The sequence below is a fragment of the Enhydra lutris genome, unplaced genomic scaffold, assembly GCF_002288905.1.
Source record: "Enhydra lutris kenyoni isolate GAN:26980312 unplaced genomic scaffold, ASM228890v2 scaffoldscaffold33, whole genome shotgun sequence".
Taxonomy (NCBI): domain Eukaryota; kingdom Metazoa; phylum Chordata; class Mammalia; order Carnivora; family Mustelidae; genus Enhydra; species Enhydra lutris.
The window spans coordinates 24325521-24348109 of NW_019154117.1; the positions used below are offsets into that span (position 1 = coordinate 24325521).

At 41.8% G+C, this 22589-nt stretch overlaps 2 protein-coding genes across 4 annotated transcripts in view; one reads left to right on the top strand and one right to left on the bottom strand.

Moving 5' to 3' along the window:
- Positions 1 to 12369, top strand: part of LOC111153484 (N(alpha)-acetyltransferase 35, NatC auxiliary subunit) — a 91452-nt gene extending 79083 nt beyond the window's left edge. For both annotated transcript variants that reach the window (XM_022512526.1, XM_022512527.1), the window contains exons 18-23: positions 2600 to 2736; positions 3603 to 3670; positions 4799 to 4939; positions 5332 to 5454; positions 8249 to 8329; positions 8963 to 12369. In XM_022512526.1, the coding sequence (XP_022368234.1) occupies positions 2600 to 2736; positions 3603 to 3670; positions 4799 to 4939; positions 5332 to 5454; positions 8249 to 8329; positions 8963 to 9022 (610 nt within the window). In that variant the 3' untranslated portion in view covers positions 9023 to 12369. The remainder of the gene's footprint in view (positions 1 to 2599; positions 2737 to 3602; positions 3671 to 4798; positions 4940 to 5331; positions 5455 to 8248; positions 8330 to 8962) is intronic.
- Positions 12370 to 12443: 74 nt separating this feature from the next.
- The window catches only part of LOC111153486 (golgi membrane protein 1), a 59311-nt gene continuing 49165 nt past the window's right edge, over positions 12444 to 22589 (bottom strand). The window contains exons 7-10 of one of the 2 annotated variants that reach the window (XM_022512529.1): positions 20972 to 21131; positions 20080 to 20349; positions 18495 to 18608; positions 12444 to 12842 (exon numbers count right to left, since the gene is read on the bottom strand). In XM_022512529.1, the coding sequence (XP_022368237.1) occupies positions 12766 to 12842; positions 18495 to 18608; positions 20080 to 20349; positions 20972 to 21131 (621 nt within the window). In that variant the 3' untranslated portion in view covers positions 12444 to 12765. The remainder of the gene's footprint in view (positions 12843 to 18494; positions 18609 to 20079; positions 20350 to 20971; positions 21132 to 22589) is intronic. The other variant, XM_022512528.1, reaches the window with a different exon arrangement.

Here is a 22589-nt window from a genome sequence, read left to right on the forward strand (position 1 = left end):
AGATCTTAACATGGTTCATCTTCTTTTTTTTTTAAAGATTTTATTTATTTATTTGACAGAGATCACAAGCAGGCAGAGAGGCAGGCAGAGGGAGAGGAGGAAGCAGGCTCCCCGCGGAGCAGAGAGCCCAATGTGGGGCTTGATCCCAGGACCCTGGGATCATGACCCGAGCCAAAGGCAGAGGCTTTAACCCACTGAGCCACCCAGGTGCCCCAACATGGTTCATCTTTTAACTCATATTTGAATTACTTAACATAGTAGATTAAGATACTGTATATTCCTTGGAATGACTGCTATAAGGGAAAGAAAGTAATTCTCTTCCACGCTGACACATGGTTTTGTTATCATGGCTGCTAGAGCTCCTAACATACAACTTTTTTGGCTGTGAAACTTGAATTTGAACATGAACTAAAGTAGTATGAGGATAATATTATTCGGTGTACTCTCCAATATTTATGTAGGTAACAACTCTTACCAACAGGTGTTGAAATAGCTATTTGGGATACATTTTGTTACTAACTCATAGTAGACACCATATTCAGACCAGACATTTTGTAGCGGAACACACTCAGATTCTTTCTCAGGTTTGAGGCAGCTAATGGGAAGCTTTTGTGCCCTTGATTCCTCAAAATAAAATTTTTATATGCTTTTTGGCACAAAGAATTGGGCTCTTAATTCGGCAAATGAATGATAACCACATAAACACTCCATTAGAAATGTATCTGCATATTTGAGCAATTCATTTCTTTTTTTAATGAAAGAAATTTTAGTTTTTGCCTATAAATACACTTGTGGTCTATTTTCATGTTAGTTTTAATTGCTTCTCAATTTCAAAATTATAGATTGGGCTCCAGCATTTTCACAAGATAAGCTTGTTGTTGTTATTGTTCATGAATTTATATTCTAAAATATAAACCTAAAGCATGTGGGTGCTTAAAAATGAATAGTAGAAAACACTGATTCTTAAACTTTACAGTGCATATGGGGACTTGTTAGGCTTGGTCCTTTGAGATCCTCGTTCAGTAGATCTGGGATAGGATCCAGTCATTTGCATTCTAACTAGTTCTGGTGATACTGCTGCTGATCCAGAGATTACAATTTGAGAACCACTGGTCTAGAATATCTGTACCCTGACTCTCTTTAGATATAACTGTGTATTAATTTTGATAATGCCTTTACTAAAAGCTCACTGAGATATCTGATATTTGATAAGAAAAGCCTGACTGGTGCCAACTCTGTCCTTCACTCATCAGTCCTTGTATTCGTATTTGGAAGGTAGAAGGCAGCATTAATTCCCTGTAGAAATCCTCTCACTGAGTTAAGATATAAACCTCAGATTTTATAGTGTGATGGGGGGGAGGATCATTTGTACCCTGTAAAAGGATACTCTAAATGCTTTTCTTAAATTCATTGTCAGGAATTATTTTCTCTTCATGTGAACTATTTGTTTTTGTTTTGTTTTGTTTTGTTTTATGAAATAAAACTGTAATTCCAAGTTTACCATTGCCAGGAAGCACAGTGCTTAGTTTGGCTTTAAAATACAGCACCTAATCCATTCCAGGCATTTTGGAGGGGTTTTTTGGTTTTTGTTTTTTGCCAGTACAGTTTTGATTTATAGACTGTGGGGCCTTTGTTTGGTTACAACAAAAAGGAATTATGTTTATCCTCAGGTGTATCTTTTGACTAGTTATTGTTTTACTTTAAATTTTCTTTTCTTTTCTTTTTTTTTTTTTTTTTTTTTGGTGGGAGGGTACATGTTTTAATATTGTAAACTGCCTTACAACTTTCTGGAGAATTTTAGAGATAGGCATTATATGCTCATCCTTGATAATAATAAACTTCCTAATAAATCTTTGATTTTTAGCTTAATGTAGTAGTGTTTCTTAATTTAATATAGATTATAGTATAAACTGTATATATTCATATTCTAGATTTGAACTTCTTTTTCTGGGCATTGGAGAATGTAATGTTAGTTAAGCTTCTGAAAAGTTAGTATTGGGTGGAATAATCTGTTTCATGTTTAATTTATTGAATAAACTCAAGTAAATTATAAGTCTGAATGTTCTTAGTTTTTAGAATGCTTTGATATAATGCCGTAATTTTACATTTTTTTCCTCTGTATTTGCTTTCTCTTGCAGTTAATGGGAAAATAAAATATTGTTAATAGGCTGAGGTGAAGTGTGTCCTGATATAATAAAAAAATTGTTTAATGAGCATTCATTTGATGAATTTATATATAAATGTATATATATTTATATTTTTATATATGTTACATATATACTTATATATATGTTTAACATATATAAATATAATTATCAAGAAGTCTTTTGAAAGGTTGTAAAGTGTGTATCATTGTAGGAAATTAAGCATATTTTCAGCATTGTCCAGCAATATAAGGGTACAAGAAAGGAGAAGTTAATCATTTGTAATGCTAATTTCTTATAAAATCTAATCTGTCAATTATCTAGTTGGATAATTGGGTTTTTCTTTTTTACTTTTAAAGCAGTATTAAAAATCTCTCTATTAATACCAGTACTTGTAGTGATAAAGCTATCTCATTTAGACATCTTCCATTAACTAATATCTGGTACACTTGAAGGTATCTCTCAGAATTCCTTTATGCATGGTTGATGTCGACATTAAGTCGTGCTGATGGCTCTCAGATGGCAGAGGAAAGGATCATGGAAGAGCAGCAGAAAGGCCGGAGCAGTAAAAAAACAAAAAAAAAGAAGAAAGGTACCGTGGATTATTTTTAAATTTAAGAAGTAACTAACATTGGAGTACACTTCAATTTCTACAAACAGATGGAGAACTGCCTACGCCTTGCTATGAGTGAATTAGTCCTTATATCTCAGTTCTTGCCCATCTTCTCTTCAGAAAGTAAAAGGTAGAGAGTGAATCCCAGTGTTAGTGACCCAAGCCTCTTTGGTGCCTTCCCTTGCTTTTCTTTTACTTCTTTGCTATTCTATGTGTTAGAAGACCTTAGGACAAGAAGTAGCCAAATGGAATGTGTAAGCAGGATGAGTCAAGGAACAAGGCAGCAGGAGACCCTTGACCTTTTGACAGAAGGCTCACCGCTTGGAGGGGAGTTGATCTGGAGCTGTGCTGTTACAGTGGCACAGACAGATGATCACAGAGGGCCTTGGTGCAACACCCAAAGCCCAGGAGGAGAAAGAAATGTTTCAAAGGCACTGCTCTCTTGATCACTAGTAGAAGGGTACAGATATTGCTACAAATGCTACAAAATATTACTGTGTATTTCATTAGGATTTCAGCAGTTTGGGTGGGTTTTTAAATAACTGTATGCGTGGGTTTTCTATTTCAGAAATTAAGTCTGCATGGTGAATTCAAAAGTTAAAATTATTTCATATTAGAATTTTATGGTATTACTTATTTAGGGAACATGGCTTTTTAAAAAGCCTTTCAGTTATATTTTAATTTTTGTAGATTTGGGCCATAAAATAAAATTTAACCTATAGGAATAAACTTTGAATTTTTAATTTTAGTAAACAAGGTGGAAGATTTTTTTTAAAATTAGATTTTCTCCTGCGGTAATGCAAGAGGAGGGGGAAAACTGTGGATAATTTTCTTTTTAATTATAGTTCGCCCCTTGAGCCGAGAAATTACAATGAGCCAGGCATATCAGAACATGTGTGCTGGGATGTTTAAAGTAAGTTGTCACAAATGAAGTTGTCTTTGCTTTTTAACTACATTGCTGTTACATAGTTTAATTAAAATGGACTCTTTTCTGTGATTCTTTCCAGATTCTAATTGCACCTTTGTGTTTACTATCTGCTTAAAGTTTACTTTTTTCCAAGTCTAGTTTTCATTAATTTGTTTAGCAAGTATTTGTAGACGAGTACTAATTTAACACACTTGACATGTGTCACATCTCTTCTACTGAATACATTTAAGAACACCAACTCTAATCAGATGTGATCCTTGTCTCAGGTGTCTAGGTAATGACAGGTCAGGTGATATGTGTGCCACAAGTAATAAGAGAAGGCAGAGTTTCTGATTCATGATCAGAAAAGGTTTCTTGGAAGAGATGGGGTTTGTATTTCTTTAGGAACATATTAGGAAGAGAGTAGGCTCCACAATGAATGGCTTAAGCAAGCATTTTCAGGAGTTAGCAAGTGCTTTTTTTTTTTTTTTTTTAAGATTATTTGTTTGACAGCGATCATAAGTGGGGGGAGACAGGGAGAGGGGGGGGGGGGGGGGGCGGGGGGTGAAGCAGACTCCCTGCTGAGCAGACAGCCGGATGCGGGGCTGGATCCCAGGACTCTGGGATCATGACCCGAGCCGAAGGCAGAGGGTTTAACCCACTGAGACACCCAGGCGCCCCGCAGGTGCTAACTCTTAAGTTGTACTTGGCAATTCAGGAAATTGTTTGAGGCAGCTTATATTAAAATATATAAAACAGAACATGGACTTCTGTTTGAGAAACAGAACCTATGCTTTTCTTATTATAATAGGACTATTTTCCTAAGAAACTTTTACTTGAAGGTTTCAAAGCAACTGTAAAAGCATATGTCATAGCAGAATAATGTACATGTGTTACAATTTCACTGGGAAAAATAGTAATGGATTAAACACTGGAACTTGAAAAATTTTTATGTAAATATGGCATATAAAATAAAAATGAATACTAAAGCCCGTTTTTCTCTTCCTATTCCTGATTTCTGAACCTTAAAATTGTTTTAACTCTGTAAATAGCTGTTTCTTGTTTTCTACTCTGTATTAATGAGGAATTCACTTTTTCAAATTGATAGACTCTTTTATTTTCTTTTTCCTTTAGACCATGGTGGCATTTGACATGGATGGCAAAGTACGAAAACCCAAGTTTGAGCTTGATAGTGAACAAGTTCGATATGAGCACAGATTTGCTCCATTCAACAGTGTGATGACGCCACCGCCGGTGCACTATCTGCAGTTCAAGGTGACCCTGCTCACTAAAGCAGTTGTAAAGGAAGTAGTCTGAGACCGGCTTAGAGATATGCTGTTTGTACCTAGCCGTTTCGTTAAAATAGTCAAATCAGAATATTATTGGACCAGTGACAAGGTGATAAAAGAATTTTAATTCCTGTGAAAATTATTTGGCTCTTTCTGGATGCACTCATTCCATTAAGAGTTATTTTAAGTATGGGGATAAGATGAGGTAATTGGGAATTGAATATTATGTAGGGAAAAATAGGGACACGTGTCAAGTGTTTGGTTGTGTCCATATATGAATCATGAGTCGGGGTAGAATTCTTAATTATAAAAGCTGTTTTAGAGTTTTTCATATTAAACATGTTTTGAATAATACAGTATTCCACCCCCCCTTTTTAGGAAATGTCTGACCTCAATAAATACAGTCCTCCTCCTCAGTCTCCAGAACTGTATGTGGCAGCTAGTAAGCACTTTCAGCAGGCAAAAATGATCCTGGAAAATATCCCAAACCCAGACCATGAGGTAAGCAGTCACAGTAATTCTGGAGGAAAAGCTGGCAGGAAATACGTATCTTACTACTGGAAGATAAATGAACCTTACAGTATTAATAGTGAAGCCTGTCATGTTTCTGGCAAGGATTTTAAGTGGCTTTGCTAGCCTAACTTTGTAAGACTTAAAATTAGCTCATGAAAGCAAGTAGCTACTTTGTGTAAATTTAGAGATCAGTGCAGAGAAATTGAGACATAGAACCACAAAGTGAGTAGGAGGAACAGAAATGGGATTCAGAGTGATCCACAGTTTAGAAATGGTGACATTTAAAATTTTTTATTTTAATGTATAGTTTATGATATTAAAATCTAATTATATAGGGACGCCTGGGTGGCTCAGTTGGTTAAGCAGCTGCCTTCGGCTCAGGTCATGATCCCAGCGTCCTGGGATCGAGTCCCACATCGGGCTCCTTGCTCATCAGGGAACCTGCTTCTCCCTCTGCCTCTGCTTGCCATTCTGTCTGCCTGTGCTCGCTCTCTCCCTCTCTCTCTCTGACAAATAAATAAAATCTTTAAAAAAAAAAATCTAATTATATAAATCTTAAAAATATGAAAAATGCTCTGGTCAGTTATCACAGGAAGTAAAAACCTATTCCACTTGACCATTTAAAATAGAGCCTACTGTTCAAAGACTTTGTTTTGAGATACTATCCCATAGACCTTGGAACTTGCAGAATCCGAAGTTGCAGCCACTGGTTGCTTTCACCATTTGCTGTATGCCTGATAATCCTGACATGCATGTATTCCGCAAATGAGAATGCTTTGCGTATAACACTCAGACTGCTGGGGGAGTATATCTTGGTACAACCTCCATGAAAGGGAAGTTAATAGCACTTACCTGTTAAAAGAAAGCACAGATGCTTAGGCCAGCAGTTCTGCTGCTTGGGGTTTATCTAACACACGTGCACATGTGGGCAGTGAGGGAAGCAAGTCGCTAATACACAAGAGTCCTCATTGCAGCAGGATTGTCAGAGCGAAGAAGTGAGGAAACTTCACTGCCCCTCAGCAGAGACTGTCAAATGAGTGATGATAAATCATACCAGACTGCAGAGTCTTGGAAAGGACACAGAAGGTTGTTACATACTGTAATGGGATGTTCTTCAAAGAGCGAAGCACTGAATGGTGTATAGTATGTTGCCGTTTCAATAGAAAGGGGTCCAGGGATTGTGTGTATGTGCAAATGTATCTCCAGAAGGAGATGTGAGAATTATGTGAGAGTTGATAACAATGTTTGTTTTTTGGGAGGGGAGCCTTGGGAAACAGGCATAGGAGAGAGATGACTTTTATGTATAATCGTGTAATAAAATACAAGGGGGAATGTAAAAATTAGAGGAAGGTACCTATAATAGATGGCATACGTTCTTCAGTGAATTAATTCGTTCACTCAGTGAATACTTGTTGACTGTCTACTGTGTCCGCAGCCTGTGGTAAAAACTAGTGAAGAAAATTAGACAAATCTCTGCCCTCTTAAGGGTAGAGGTTGTGGACAGTAAGTTACATTGTGCACTAGAAGATCGTAAGACTATGAAGAAAAATCAAGCTGGGATTGGAGATCGTGAATACTGTAAGGAGGCGGCGGCGGGTTAGGCTTTTTTAAGGCGGCCCATGAGCAAATCTCTGAAGAAGGTGAAAAAGCAGGTCACATGGCCACTGCGGATGGAGCTGTATGGGCAGAGGGATCTGCACGTGTAAAGGAAGGCCCTGAGGGTACGGACTGAGTGGGATGAACAAGGGGTGCTCACATTGGAGGTTTTTTGAGCAGAGGAGTGACCAGATTGGATTTTTGTTCTGAAGGTTCACTCTGGCCCCTGTGCCGAAAGTAGCCGGTGGTAGGGGCAAAGGTGGGAGCAGGTGGGAGTGGAGGCCACAGCAGTCGTCTGGTGAGAGAGGACGTGGATGGTGGAGGGATCCGAAGCAAGTTGGACTGATTGTGGGTGAGGAAGAGAGGAGTTAAGGAGGACTTCAGGATTTGGGCCTTAGCCTCTGGGTGGATGGAACCAGTGGAAGAGGCTGCAAGTGGATCCGGAGCTGGTGGGCTGAGGAGTTAGGAGCTCAGGTTGGGACGTGCCTGTTGGAGGCCCAGATGCAGCTGTCATGTGGACGGGCGGATGTGTTAGCCGGGGCTGAGGAGAAACTGTTCCAAACTTGTGGTAAGATGTGTTTCTGGAGAGAGGTCAGTCAGCAACCAGGAGCAGTGGGAACTTCTTTCTTCGGGTTGCACATTACTCCCTCTCTGGAGGAATGCAGCCTTCTAGTCAGTCCTCCGCTGTTCATTTGTTCAGGTGAAACCTTTCAGGCGAGTGTAGTCAGGAGTGACAGGAAACACAGGACACCTCCTACTCACTGGCGTGGTTCTAAGCTCGGAGTGTGTATTGGGTCACTTAGTAATCCTCCCAGCAGGTCTGTGCGGTGGTGGCGAGTCTGTCCCCATGCTTATAGATGCAGAAACTGGGAAACAGAGAGGCTAGAGAACTTGCCAGAGGTTTGCTAGCTAGTACCTGATGTCCGAGCACTCCAGCTGTGGTCTGGGCCGCACGTGCTCCGCTGCTGCCTTTGCGGCCGGATGCTCTTCAGGCTTGGTGAGAGCAGACCCGGGGCCCCACGGCTGGCCCATGCAGAGCGCTCTGTGGTCATGGGAAAGTGTGTCTGTTCGTTTTAAGTTGCCTTAATAAAATATCAGCATTTACCTTGTGCAAAGCTCCTATATTATAAAGACATTTTGACTCTGAATTTTATGTTTTGATAGCTTAATGTTGCTCATTGTTTAGGTCAATAGAATTTTAAAGGTTGCCAAACCCAACTTTGTGGTCATGAAGTTATTGGCAGGAGGACACAAAAAGGAATCTAAGGTAAGCGCACTGTGGGGAAAGTAAATGGGCGTTAAATTATTGTAGAACTTTAAAAAAAAAAAATCCCTTTAAAAGAGGTTCCGTGGCAGAAAAATAACTAGAGCTTGCCCTTTTATTTTGAAACTTAGAGATTTTATTGATTTAATTTCTAAAGTCTGCCCTTCCATTCCCCTCCGTTGTGTAAATTACCGTGAGTAAAACAAAAACAGAAAATGTGAGAAAACAAATTATGGGAGAGGTTTTTAAAAAGTCCTCTGCCTGTGGAAAAGTGAATGCTTCAGTAATTAAAGGCTTTTTTCAGTGGCTCAAGAGATGGCCAATTCCGTCAACGGTCCTTGCTGATGTTCGTCAGCCTGTGTGCTGCCAGGCACTGGCGTGCCGCGCGGACCTCGTGTCTGACGACTCCCGTTGCGCCTTGCTCTCGGCCTCCTCAGCTTCTGCCTTGCTTTACTAGAGGCGGTTTCGTTGCTGTACTGTCCATGGAACTGAACAGTGTGCTGACTCACCCCCCTTTCCTGTGATTTAAGTCCATTTGCCTTTGTTAACTATTTGACTGATAAACCCAGAGATAAACTCATTGTTTTCCCTCCAGATTTGTAAATACATTTCTTTCACTTCTGCCTTTCTTTACAGGTTCCTCCTGAATTTGATTTCTCTGCTCACAAATACTTTCCTGTTGTGAAACTTGTTTGAGAGACATTGAAAAGGGGACATCAAGGGCAGAATCTACTTTCAGATTCTGAGGGGATCGATCCATCCGTCAGTCTCAGCACATAACGTGAAGTGAAATGGCTTTCTTGGATAACAGCCTATTATAAGAGATACTTTTAATTTGACAGCCTTATACGACGTGAATGAAAACTGCTGTTTTAAAGTGGTTTGTTATGTTCCATGGATGAAACTGGTCTTACCGAATGCAGTGATGAACGTTATATGGTTTTATTACAGATTTAATCATAAATCATTTTTTATGAATGAGTGAAAATAGTGTTTGTAAAAGTTAATAAATTTCTTGACAAAAAATGCACTACTGGAAATGAAAAACAACAGCACTTTGATGCATGTTAAGAACTGAAGGTTTTTACTCTTGAGTAGTTCAGATTATTCAAAAGTTTTAAAACAAGGGATTGGTCAAACACTTGAACGGGGTTTTGGCAAAATACACTTGGAATGGGTGGGGGGAACCTCTAAACTGTCTAGGGAGACTAAATTACATGGGGATTGTGATTTTCTGTGTCATGATGTCTTAAATTCTATACCTATAAGAATATAGAAGTTTCTTAAAAAATCCTTTAATTGTTCATTTTGGCACTTTGAAAACATTCTGCTTAATGTTTGCTAGTGACATCATTTGAGAGGTGGGAATGTGTAGATTGTTAATTCTTAGGGTTAGGTTTCAGTGTGGCATACTTTTTGTTCACTACTAAATATTCAGTTTAACCCATGCAATGTTTTCAAGTGGGGATCTTTCCATTATCTGCTGGCTTCCACCTGTACCTTTTAAGTGCCCAGTGCTAGAGGCCCTACCTTCCTTTCCTGCTCAGTCCTCTTCCTGGCTCATGCTGCCATGGATTTTTATTCTGTATTAGATGGCTAAGGCCTTGGTTTGTAAAACTTGTTATATGAAGTTTATGCATAAATTTAAAGGAAATATTTCAAGTCCTTTAACTTCCCCAGAAGTGTGTTTCACAGGCACACCAGTAAGGATGGAAGCATTTTACTTGAGCTTTTTCAGAAGTGCATGGGATGATACCAACTTTGAGTAATCCTTCAATCTATACATTATTGGAATTTTATAAGCCAGTTTTTAGGGACAGTGGCTCAGTACACTTTAAGTATTGCTCTGTGGTGAGAAATAGTACATACACATTTAAATACACAATAAAGCTATTTCCCCAACTTTGATACTAATGAACATTTTCAGAGTCTAACAATGTAAAAAAGAAAAAAAAACAGCCTACAATTCATGGAATCTTTAATTTTTTGTAAAATTCAGAGACAAGCATTAGAAGTTGTTGAGAATTCTATAAACTATCAGTTATTTATAATAATCTCTTAGTGGGAGTAGACCAAGCCCTTGGGCCTTAAAGGCTCCTGAATTCACACTTGTCTTGCACCACTCTAGGTTCCGCTGAGAATAGATAACCAACCACTACGCATTAAAACAATCATGCCAGTTACTGATCTAGTTATTTCATGACCGCACACTGACTTAACACATATTGGTTTATTTCTCAAATTCCATCACACGAAAGTACATTAAGTATTTGCAGTGCTCTCATTACTCAAGAAATCTGAGTATTGTGCAGGGAATCTGCAGTCCCATCTGCAGAAGAAAAGAGGAGTCCTCACATTCCTGTCTACATACCATTTGAGAATACAGAGGAGGTGTAAATTAAAGAACTCACCCTATTAAAAATTGGAATAGGTGCTGATTAAAAAGACCAAAGTAGGGGGTTTGCCATCTATTTACGTATTACACAGGTTTTTGTTTTGCTTTAAAAACAAAAAACAGCCACGTCACCTCTATAAATTGTTGCCTCAAAACAGGTGCCTATGTGATGTCAAGGTAAGCCAGTGGTAAGAAAGCATGACTGTCTGGAGAGGTCGCTCACAGTACACACCTCCTGAACGAATGGCCTTTGGTGCCTCTGTACGTGAAGATGGAAACAGCATGGTTATTTTTCACTTATATTGATGTCCCATCTTAGTCCACAAGGTTTAAGGCAGACCACCACTCTTGATCCATGATTTGCAGGCTGATTCTTCAGGGACCCAGTAGGGCAGTAAAGGAAAACAATGCAGCTGAACAGTCTTGTTTCTCAAAACTCTGTGCACACTAATTAAAATGAAATGAACAGACGCTTTACTGAAAAAGCAAGAGACTATTAACCATAAGGCTAAGACACAAAGCGAATCTTACAAAGCTATTTTTAACACCCTTTAGTTGCCTTTTCCGGATAGAAAAGTTTAATCTTCGTAATTAAGTAAACAGATACCTATAGAGTAGCATTCACATTGGAGATCTTAACCTGAATGCAAACCAGGTCCTGCCTTCAGTGCCAGCCAGGGGCACCAGGAGTCCAGACCAGGTGAGGGGCCTGGCATGTGGCTCAGCAGCTCTCCAGCCTGTGGCATAGCCCTATAACTTCTCTGGAACCCCGTTTCCTCTCCAACGTTAACTGGTTATCCCAGGTGGTCTGAGGCTCCTGCATCTCAAGTCCGGTGACTTGTATTTAATAAGCATCACCACCTTCTTACCCTTAAAACCTGAGCATCCTGAGTATGACTCTGCCAGTCATTTGTAAGTGGCAAGAGCCTATTTACTGGAAATACTGAAAAGCAACTGAATTTGAATTACGATTAGACCTTTTCAAATTAACATTAACTTTTGATTTTTAAAACACTTTTGATAGTCATTTGCCACAAGCCAAATGTATGGACTATGGCAAAAACAACTGTTGCATTTCTCTTGCCTTTCTAAATTCTCCCCCTGTGTAACACTGTGTATACTCTTAACATCAGCGTCCTCTTTTTTCACTATGATGGTGCAGTGGGCAGTTTGTCCACAGCCAACGTGCCCCCACAGTGCTGTGCTGCCCCCACCCTTGCTCTGCCACAGGCCCCAGGGTCACCTCTGCTTTGGCCCTGTTCTGTCTGAAGTCTGATCCACTCATGGCTCTTGGTAACATAGACTTAATACAGAAGATTTTGCTTTGTCCACACATTACTAAGCAAAGTAAAAATAGATCACAAATGTCCAAATTACAAGTCAAGCATTTTTGTATGTTAATGACAGGTTATACAAGTAGTTTTTTTTTTTTTTAAATTCTCACATAAAATGCCTTTGTATATAGACTTGTTTAAAACTGTTGCTAGTGATATTTGTTTAACAGTTTTGTGCTCCAGGCCCCTGACTATCTGAACCAGAAATGAGCACATGAGAGCATAAGCCAGTAATCATTCGGCACTGACCTGGGAGAACAGAAATACCGGGCTGATACTGGCCACTCAGCACAGTATGTGAAGGAGGACACCAGAGGGACCAGAGAAGAATTCTCAGGTGTGGTGGGTCTCTTGGTGTCAGAAGACAGACTCCTCCTACAGGCTTTGATTTTTTTTTTTTTTTTAAGTTATATTCCAGAATTTCTGAAGCATCACTGTCCCCATACTTGGAGAACTGGGGTTCTATTTTTGATGTTGATCTTCTCATACCTATTAGCTGACAAATTTTGACACCTTAGTATAAACACCTTGAAAATACCCCTCAAAACCATCTACAACACAATCATTTTCCTACATAAAGTAAATATTAAAACTCCACAATAATCATCTTTAGATGCATATTTTACTTAGGACATTTCACAGTATTCATCTCCTCATAAATATTTTGTAGTGATCTCTCTTCAATCCTGAGGTATAGGATTCCAGTTGATTCAGAGTGTTTGGTTCTTCTTTTCACGCTGATCAAGTAAATTTATCATGTCTCCTTTCTGATTTTCAGCATTAAGAACTAAAAAAGAAAAATAAATAAAAACCATAATCTAACATTAAAATATTTAGGGAAACCAGCCAGGCAGTTTCCGTTTGACCTGAATATATAGGGACTGCTTCATCAGGAGGACAGTATCTCCCACAGCAACATAATGGGGAACTGCATTCCTAATCAAGGACAAGATAGTGAAGAGACTACATGTGTAGCCAACATGGTGCCATGAAATAAAGCTGTAACACCTAAAAACTTCCTATTTAAAATAATGAAATAATGAAATAATGCCCCATGTCCTCATGTACTCATAAAATTTGTGACACAAACACAAGTCTTCTGTACTCCATGCATCCCTGTTGGTGTCCCTCCAACAGGAAGCACAAGGCCCTCAGAGCTCCCTGCAGCTTCAGTCAGCTCTCGCTACTCTGAAGCTTCTGCTTTCCAGAGCTGAAGTCTTCATGTGGCTCCCATCATCCTTACTCTATCCTTCGACACACAAAGGACAAAGACCTCACAAAACCTAAAACCACCATGCTGATTTACAACTACAACACATTAAATGGTTAATGATTTTGTTAAATGCCTTAATACTGTCTTTTAAAGTTCTCTAATAAAGTTGGAACTAATGCCTTTTTCTTCTCATTTCCCTGGAGCAGGCAGGATCTTAAACTGTTTCGATGACAGAATCTTAAAATGATGGTGATGACAATCCTTGAAACTTAAAGCTGACAGAGAATTTTTCTTTGCCCACATCCTTCGTTTGAAGCCTCATACAAGGTGAAGTATGATCCTGGGACCCCTGTATGTAGGGGGTGAAAATCCCAGAGCTCTACTGCAAAGCCAAACATTTAGGACACTAGACTGATTTGAAAGGATAGTAAAACAGATGTTAGGACCGTAACCACACCAAATAGTCAAGGACTGAGGTACACAATGAGTGGAATCGATGACAGGAACAGAAAAAGACTTTGTTTAAAATTCTGACTTGCTAATATGTTTATGTTTTGCATAAAAAAAATCACCTAAACAGTCTACGAAAATAAAAATCAAGTTAGAACCTATTTCTAGAAACCTCAAATAACTCTGCCAACTGTAATAAATGCTGGATGAAATATGAAAAGATACTTTAAAGAACACACTTTTTTTTTTTTTTTTTTTAAAGAGAGCAAGAGCAGGAGGGAGAGGGAGAAGCTGGTCTCCTGCTGGGCAGGGAGTCTGACGTGGGGCTCGATCCCAGGACCCTGGGATCACGACCTGAGCGGAAGGCAGACACTTAACAAACTGAGCCACCCACGCGCCCCAAAGAACACACTGTTGAATCAAATCCAGGTTGAGAGACTCTACCAAATAACTGGCCAGAACACTTCAAAAATTATCAACGTCATAAGATAAAGACAGATGGTTTTGAGTTAAAGGACCCTAGGGAGGTGTGACACCATGGTATATAATCCTGGATTATTACATCTTGGGCCAGAAAAGGGATATTAAGTTGGACAATTCACTGAATTTGCATAATAGCATTGTATCGATATTCATGTCATTTCAATAACTGGACTGTGGTTATGTAAAATGTTAATATTTGAGGAACCTGGGTGAAAGGTATATGGAAATTCTGTTTTAAATTAAAATCAATCATTTTCAAACTGAAAAGTTAAAAATTTCAAAGACATTAAAATGCACCATCTATAATAGCAATTGAAGAAAGAATCTGTGAGGCCAAACGTGAAGTGGAAGTTCCAACCCCTGAAGGTAATAAACATCAAAGCTAGCTCTACCCTGAGGACTTCTAAAGCCTGAAGACACTGGGCTCCTCTCTTCACAGCGTGCAAAGATGCAGAGGGACAAAAACTAAAGATGAGGGTTCCAGTCTGGATGGTAAGCCCAGAAGGGGACTTCTAAATAAAGCTGAATCTCAACTCCCAAAGGCTCATGTCCTTGGATTAAAATAAAGGTAATGGAGCATAAGTCTGCCATGAAGATGGCACAGCCAGAAAGACGGCCAGAAACTCCAGTGGTTAGACTGAGGAGGAGGACTTCTTAACTATGAGATGACCGTGCAACTGTACAGTTTGAACTCACATTTCCTCTGTGATCCAAAAAATACCTTGAAGAGAATCTACGTTATTAAAGAAGTGGTGATTTTGTCATGCCCTTCTTGAGACTGCTAGAGGCAAATGACCTCTAGTGCAGTGCCAGTGTAACCCCAGAGGCTTCCTACTGATAACTGTTCCCAGGAAACCAGTAGCTCACAGTTAAAAAGTTAAAAAGCACAAAACCCAAGAAAAGAAAGTATCCTAAGGACAATCTGATAAATACCCACAAGGTTTTTCAGATACTGCAACTGGAAGATAAAAACGTTTCTAAACATGGGCAAAGAATAAGAAAGTTTAGATATGAGAAAATTAGAAACAAAGCATGAATTAACAGATAAGGCATAGCTAAAGGAAAAACTGGTGATCTCAAAGCTATGTCTGAGGAAATTCTGAATGTAGATCAGGGAAGCAGAAATGGGTATTATGAAAAAAACAGGGTAAGAGACGTGTAGAATGGTAAGATCTAACATTTCTGATCTGAGTTCAAGCAGGAATCGATGGGAAGAAGCATTATTCAAAGAGATCTTGACCAAACTCTTCCAGAAGTAGACTTGTCAGATACTTTGAAAAAAGGTGGGGGGGGCGCTGTTATCCTTAGAACAGTGTGGTATAGTGTGAGTCAGCAGGGAAACCAATGGAACAGAAAGTCTGAAAAGTAGACCTAAGTGCATATAGAAGTTTATTTGGTAAAGGTGGCACCTCAAATCAGTGGCCTTGAGCTGGTGTTGCCCTTAGGAAAAAGAAAATTGGACCCAACCTTGTGCCACGCTACCTGAATACATTTGGAATTAATTATGAATTCGAGATCTAAATATAAAATATAAAAACAGATGATGATCCTGGAAAAATGGGGACAACTGTGCCATAGTTTTTGTATTTCAGGGTCCCTACATACAGCGACTACATTGAAAAACTCAAAAGTCAGACATTTACAAGAGTAGATGACAAGGAAGCCTTTAGACCCCAAAATACAAGCAGAGACGAAAATAATGGACGGTGCTTGTAGGCTAGCAGAGTCTAGAAAGAAAACAGGAGCCACAGAGCACCCGATGGACCTAAGAATAGAACAGGAGAACCCCAAAGAGCCGAAAGACTTACACCAGAAAGTACCTGGGCGAAGGGACAAACTGCAACTAGAAAGCAGGAGACTTTCTGCTACTCCCGCAGCAGATGACCACAAAGTAGCTGTGGTAAGGACTCAAGGGCCAGAGGAGGCTGAGCCCCATGAACTTCTGACGCTCATTTGCCAGGACTCCTTTCTGGGGCTCCTTCCCAGGTAGAGCCCCATGAGGGGAGGGGGAACGGCTGAGTATGGAGGAGAGCTATGGCTGAGCAGGACAGGGAGAAGAGACAAAGGACCTGAAGGTTCAGATTAAAGTGGGGGAAGGTACCACTGGCCAAAGAAGATAGGACAACTTGAATTTCAAAAAGGATAATAAATACAATTAAACAAAACCCATCAAATAGCTTTAAGTTCAATGAATTTGTATTTTCACCTTCAAAGGATGACAGGGAAATAATTCATTATTTTGAAAATGGGTAAATAAAAAGAATCAAGCATTTTTATCCTATGTTATATGACTAAAACCACTGACTTGCCTGTTCATAAAAATATTCCAATTAACTAGTGGAATAGAAAAAGCTGAATTAGAATACCATGAATGAATGAATGAAGGCACTGAATATCAACTGCTAGTTCTGTCAGAAAAAGAAAGGTGCTCCTTGCCTCCTGATGAAAGAACACGCCATCACCTCCCACTTTACCAAGGGCTTGTGCCCAATCTGAACCAAGCCTGTGGCTATCAGCTGCTAATATGCGGGAAGCAGGAAAGAACATACTAAACAGCACTATGAAGGTACTATCAGCACTATACCGACTATGGAAAACTCCAGGGCAAATGGAGGAAAGGAGTGGAGGGGGAACCTGTAGACTATGATTTTAAGAGCTAGCAATTTTAAGGAGATGGGCAAAATTAAACTCCGGTGTCCAGGGATGCCCACTTGAGTGTCCAGCCCACAAAGAAATGCAAGAAAATGCCTACTAGAAAGGTCAGGAAAGGGGGCGCTATTATGGGGAGAAAAGGGGCTTCTGGAGGGCTGGTCAAGTTCTAGTCTTTGAGGTGGGTGGGGATGGAATCCTAAAAACATTGTTTTTAGGGGCACTGGGTGGCTTAGTCATTAAGCATCTGCCTTCAGTTTCGGTCATGCTCCCAGCGCCCTGGGATGGAGCCCCACTTGGGGCTCCCTCCTGCTTGGCTAGGAGCCTGCTTCTCCCTCTGCCTGCCACTCCCACTGTGTGTGCGCTCTGTCAAATTAATATATTTTTAAAAAAAAGACATTTGTGTGGTTTTCTGAATTTGTGTTTTACTTTTCAATAGAACTAAAAGAAAAATTTGAAAGCATACTTAAACACACAGATGAATTCTTCCAACACTAGAGGGAAAAACTTACTATGACTCAATATTTGGAGGCAATAAAAGAAAAGAAGTATTTTGAAACATTCACATGGCGAAAAACACCATACATAAAACCAAAACAGACTGGGAAGAAGTATTTGCAACTTACACCACAGATAAAGGGCAATCTCCCTAGCATGTATAGAACTCTTAACCAGGAAAGGAAACACTAAGAATCTGGTAAAATGAATTTTATAAAAGGGAACCATGAAACCACATGATGCTACAAGAAGGTATGTGGCAGGGTGACGGCATTAGAGAAGGCACCATCAGACAAGGGTTTTCAATGGACGCTAAAGCCACACCGTTTCAAAGCATCGCCCTCTAGATGACTTCTGTTACTAAGGGAAAATGGCCCTTTGCAATGGACGAGGCCGGCGGGCAATACCTTGACCAAGCCGTCGACCTGCCATGACCTGCCTCCTGGTGGGGAGCTAAAGGAGCACACCGCAGCTGCAGAACTGTCCAACCAGAATCCAATCAGAAGCATATGGACAAATCCAGAAGCTGATACATCCCACTGGCCAAGGCTCTTCAAAATTCCAAATAATAATGCAAAGTGCCACTCTAAAAAGCTGCTTGGAAGTACTGTGCAGATGTAAGGGCTTTTGGATTACTGATACAGTGTGACGAGAGGTGACCTAGCCATCTGTTGGAAAATCCTTAGGTGTCATGAAGACAAATCCTCTAGCCAACACCTGAGGGCTTGAGCCCCCTACACACACAGACCTTCTGGAAGGTCTTCATCTTGGACTTCTCAATCCTCCCCTTCCCTCCACTGCCCCATGTTCAAAGGCTTCTGGACTGGGGGCATTACCTATTTTTTTTTTAAAGATTTTATTTATTTATTTGACAGACAGAGATCATAAGTAGGCAGAGAGGCAGGCAAAGAGAGAAGAAGGGAAGCAGGCTCCCCACCGAGCAGACAGCCCGACGCGGGGCTCGATCCCAGGACCCTGGGATCATGACCTGAGCCGAAGGCAGAGGCTTTAACCCACTGAGCCACCAGGCGCCCCTGGATGCATTACTTATAAGTGCTGGGATTCAGTGTTTAGTCACTGCCAAAGGGAACGAAGGACCACAATGTGAAACACGAGGCAAGCCCACCGCCTCGGCAGGCCTCTTACCATTCAGGTTTCTGTTGTTCCCTGCAAGGGCTGCCTGCTTATCAGTTTCTGATTCTGCCTCATTTTCATCCATGTTGTAGTCCTCCTCTCCCCCCAGCTTTTGCTGGTGTCTCCCTGAAAAATGAACACAGGCACAGAGAATACAACCCACATGACTCTCTCAATGCCACAGGAGCTCCAGAGCCCAGTCACAGCTTACCAGGTCTCTCTGCGACCTCTCAGAGAACGGTGGCGCTTGTGTTCCCGCTGCCAGTACGAAGAGCTGGTGCGAGTCCTCCGCTGGTGAACGCCCCCACTTCAACTCTGAGTCCATATACGCCCAGACCCTCAACACAGGGCCGTATTCTGGGCTGGAACTCGGGAAACTAGCTAGTTAACCCCAAATCCCAGGGTTGTTTTTGTTTTTTTAAGCGTCCATCAACTCAAGGTTAAAGGAAGGTGCCACGCGCTGTTGCTATAAACAGGTTTCTAGTTAGTGACGGCACCTCCTGAGAAGGGCCCATGGCTCCGAAGGAAGGAAATGGGAGTGGCTACTGGGTGCCAAAGGCTTTTCCGTCACCCCTACAGAATTAAACCATTCATCGCCACAGTCAGCCCTGCAGAGGACCTCCACCAGGCTAGATGATCAGGGCCGAAGGCGTTCAAGAGGCATATTCATATATGTACATACACGTATAGGTAAGTAAACAAAATCTTCTTTGAAACACGTGTCTGGGAAACCTGGTTCTAGTTACATCTCCTGGACTCACTGCCTGAAGTGGAAGCAAGGGCCAAGCCTTTGGGCCCTGAGGCTTTACTCCACAGATGTGATGGCGACAGCGGCCCCAGGCTCTCAAACCAGTCTTCTCATGCTACCCTCAGTGGCTAGTCTGAAGCCTGAGTGCCACTGGATCGGCCACCCAAGCTTCCTCTTCTTTTTAATTCTTTAACTGAAACCTTGTGAAAACACAGTCTTCAGAAAGAGAAACTCGAGCACAAATGAGATCTGGAATCGGCAATTTCCACAAATAAGCACATTCTCCCACTCTTGTCCCAGAGCACAGGTATTGTCCATAAGTGTTCCTGGCTCGGCTGGAACAGCTTTTAGATACATAAATACATCCCAGAATATTGTGTTGATCTCAGTTTTCCCACACTGTATCTTTGGGGAAAAAAAAAGTGCACCGAACCAGATGGGAGTCATGGGTCACTTTGCTGCCAGGCTTAAATATGCCCGAAACCCCATCGACCCAGTCACCCTCCCCCCTCATTCACCAGGCACTGGTGGTGACCACGCGTGCGGATGCGGACCCAGGCGGGGCACGTGTTCCAGAGCGGGGGCAGCGTTCACTCCACGCAGAGCACCCGCCCCCCCGGCCTTCCGCCTGAAACCGCCCCCAGCCACCGCCCACCCGCTGTGTTACTTGGTCACCTCCACCTGCCGGCGTGCGCGGCGCTCTTCCCTCCCGCCTCCCGCATGCTCGCAGAGACCCAGCGAAAAAGAACCACCAAATCGCCAACCGGGCCCTTCACAGGGGCCCTGCCCGCGTCAGACGAAGAGCAGAGGAGAGGAGTCCGCAGACGACCCACAGAGCGGCGCACCCACCTTCCTCGGCCGCGTCCTGCTCCTCCTCCTCCTCCTGCCCATCAGGGACGACAAGCTGATCCCGCTCGAGGTCCTCCTGATTTTCCTGGCTGTCCAGCCTCGCCGCTGGCGCCCGTGCGGTCTGGCCCGGCGCCCCAGCTCCCCCGGGGCCTATTCCAGCCGCGGGTGCATCTGCCTCCACAGCCTGCTCGCGGCCGGGCTCCGGGGGCAGCCCCAGGCTGTCCCTCGGAAGCTCCTCCTCACTGACGACCTGGATCTCGTTGGTTTCCTCTGTGCAGAGAACAGTTAGCTGTGCCCTCACCAGCATTTAGTTGAATTAAAATGAAAACAAAAACCCTCCCACCACTCAATTCCCAGAGCCTTCCCAAGGGCTGGGGGCGGGGAGCAACTGGGTGACTGGTTCTGTGGCGTCGCAAAGACTGCGGCTTCTCCACACCTGCAGCTCAACTTCAGAACATAGGAGAGAAGCGGTTTAGGAAGAAAATCTGCACAAGTTATTTGATTTCAGTGACAACCTATGAGTCGAAGTTATCCGACCATCATATGTATCTGAGACAAGGCCCCCTGTTGCCATAACGGCTGCCCAAGGCCCAGGCATCTCCCCGTAATCCCACAGTCCCAATGTCCTCGGTGAAGCACAGCCTGGACCGTCACACGCTGCCAAAGAACAGGGCACTCGGTCTACAGGGATGACAGTAAGACAAGGAAAAGCCTTGCGGCCCCAATTCCAGGCACCCGGAGAGACCTTCACCTGCCTCCAGCAGCCCAAACCCAGCTCACCAGTTGCCTCCCACAGGGACACTTTGCCATGAAGCCATCTGCAAAGATGCCGGACTGCCACTATGTCTATCTTAGAGAGGGTTTAAATGTGCAATTACCAGGCTTCACTTACCTCTCTTACCTTGTCTCTTCAACTCCAAAGCCGCCTCAGAACTGGGGGCTGGTGTCTGGGGCTCGCCGATGCTGGGCACGTTTCCTTTCACCTGCAGCACCTCTGCCTGGGGCAGGTCTGCGTCCTGCGGCCTGGGCTGAAGCTCGCTGGGGGCTCGGAGCTGAAAGAGGAGCGCACGACAGCCGGGGGCTCCGTGACTTTAAACCTCACAACAACCCCATGCAAGGCAATGGACATCCTTCTGACAAAACACCCAAACCCCGAGAAATGCTTTGATCTACCCTAGTTGTGCCATACTACCTGGCATAAATCCAAAGGTCGAAGGTTAAGATCTCCCAGAAAGTACTTTCAGTAACAGATTAACAAGTAGGTTTCTAGCAGTCTGATCAACAAGGACAAGGATGACCTGAACGCTATAAACAAACCTGACCAGGCTGACTTCCGTAGAACACTGACCTGACAAGAGCAAAACAAATTCTTCAAGGGCACATGGAACATTCCCCAGGCCAGAGGCTAGGCCATGAACCAAGCCTCAACAAATCTGAAATGACTGGAGAACATACTCTGTATGATGTTAATCACGATGGACTGAAATTATCAATGACAATAAAATGTGAGAAACTCACAAACACGTGGGAATTAGGCAACATGTTCCTAAATTAAACCAATGGGTCAAAGGAATCACTAGGCATAAAGAGAGCATCCCGAAAAAAATTAAAACAAATACATGACATACCAAACTTATGGGAGGCTGTTAAAGCAGTGCTTAGAGGGAAATGTGCAGGTCTATATCAAGAAGATGGTAAATCAGTAACCTAATCTTCCACCTTAAGACACTGGAAAAAGAAGAGCAAACAGAACCTAAAGCACAGAAGGACATAATAAAGGTTGGAGCAGGAATTAATGAAATACAGAACAGAAAAACAGAGAACATGAATGAAATCAAAGTTAGTTCTTCAAAAAGTTGAACAAAATTAACAAACTTTTAGCTGGATTAACCAAGAAAAAGAGAAAACTCAAATTACTAAAATAAAAAATAAAATGGGACAACACTACTGACCTTACACAAATAAAAATATTAAAAAGGAACACCACGAATAACTATGTCAGCTTTGATGACTTAGAGAACAGTAACCAAGTTCCAAGAACAATACAAACTACCAAAACTGATGCAAGAAATAGAAAATGTGAGGGGCGCCTGAATGGCTCAGTCGGTTGCGTCTGACTCTTGGTTTCAGCTCATGTCATGATCTCACGGGCCGTGAGATCGAGCCCCACATTCTCTCCCACTGCCCCTCCACCCGGTCCCTCTCTCTCAAATTTCTTTAAAAATAGAAAATGTGTAAAGACTTGTTACATAATAAGAGATTGAATCAGTAATTTAAAAACTTCCCTCAAAGAAAAGCCCAAGCCCAGATGACTTCACAAGTGAACCCCACCAAGCATTTACAGTCCAATCAATACCAGATCTTCAAACTCTTCCAAAAAAAAACACACACAAAAAAAAAAACCCTGAAAGGAATATGCCCCAACTCATTTTATGAATCCAATATTAATAGATCTCAAAACCAAAAACACTACAAGAAAACCAGTATCTCTTATGAATATAAACACTAAA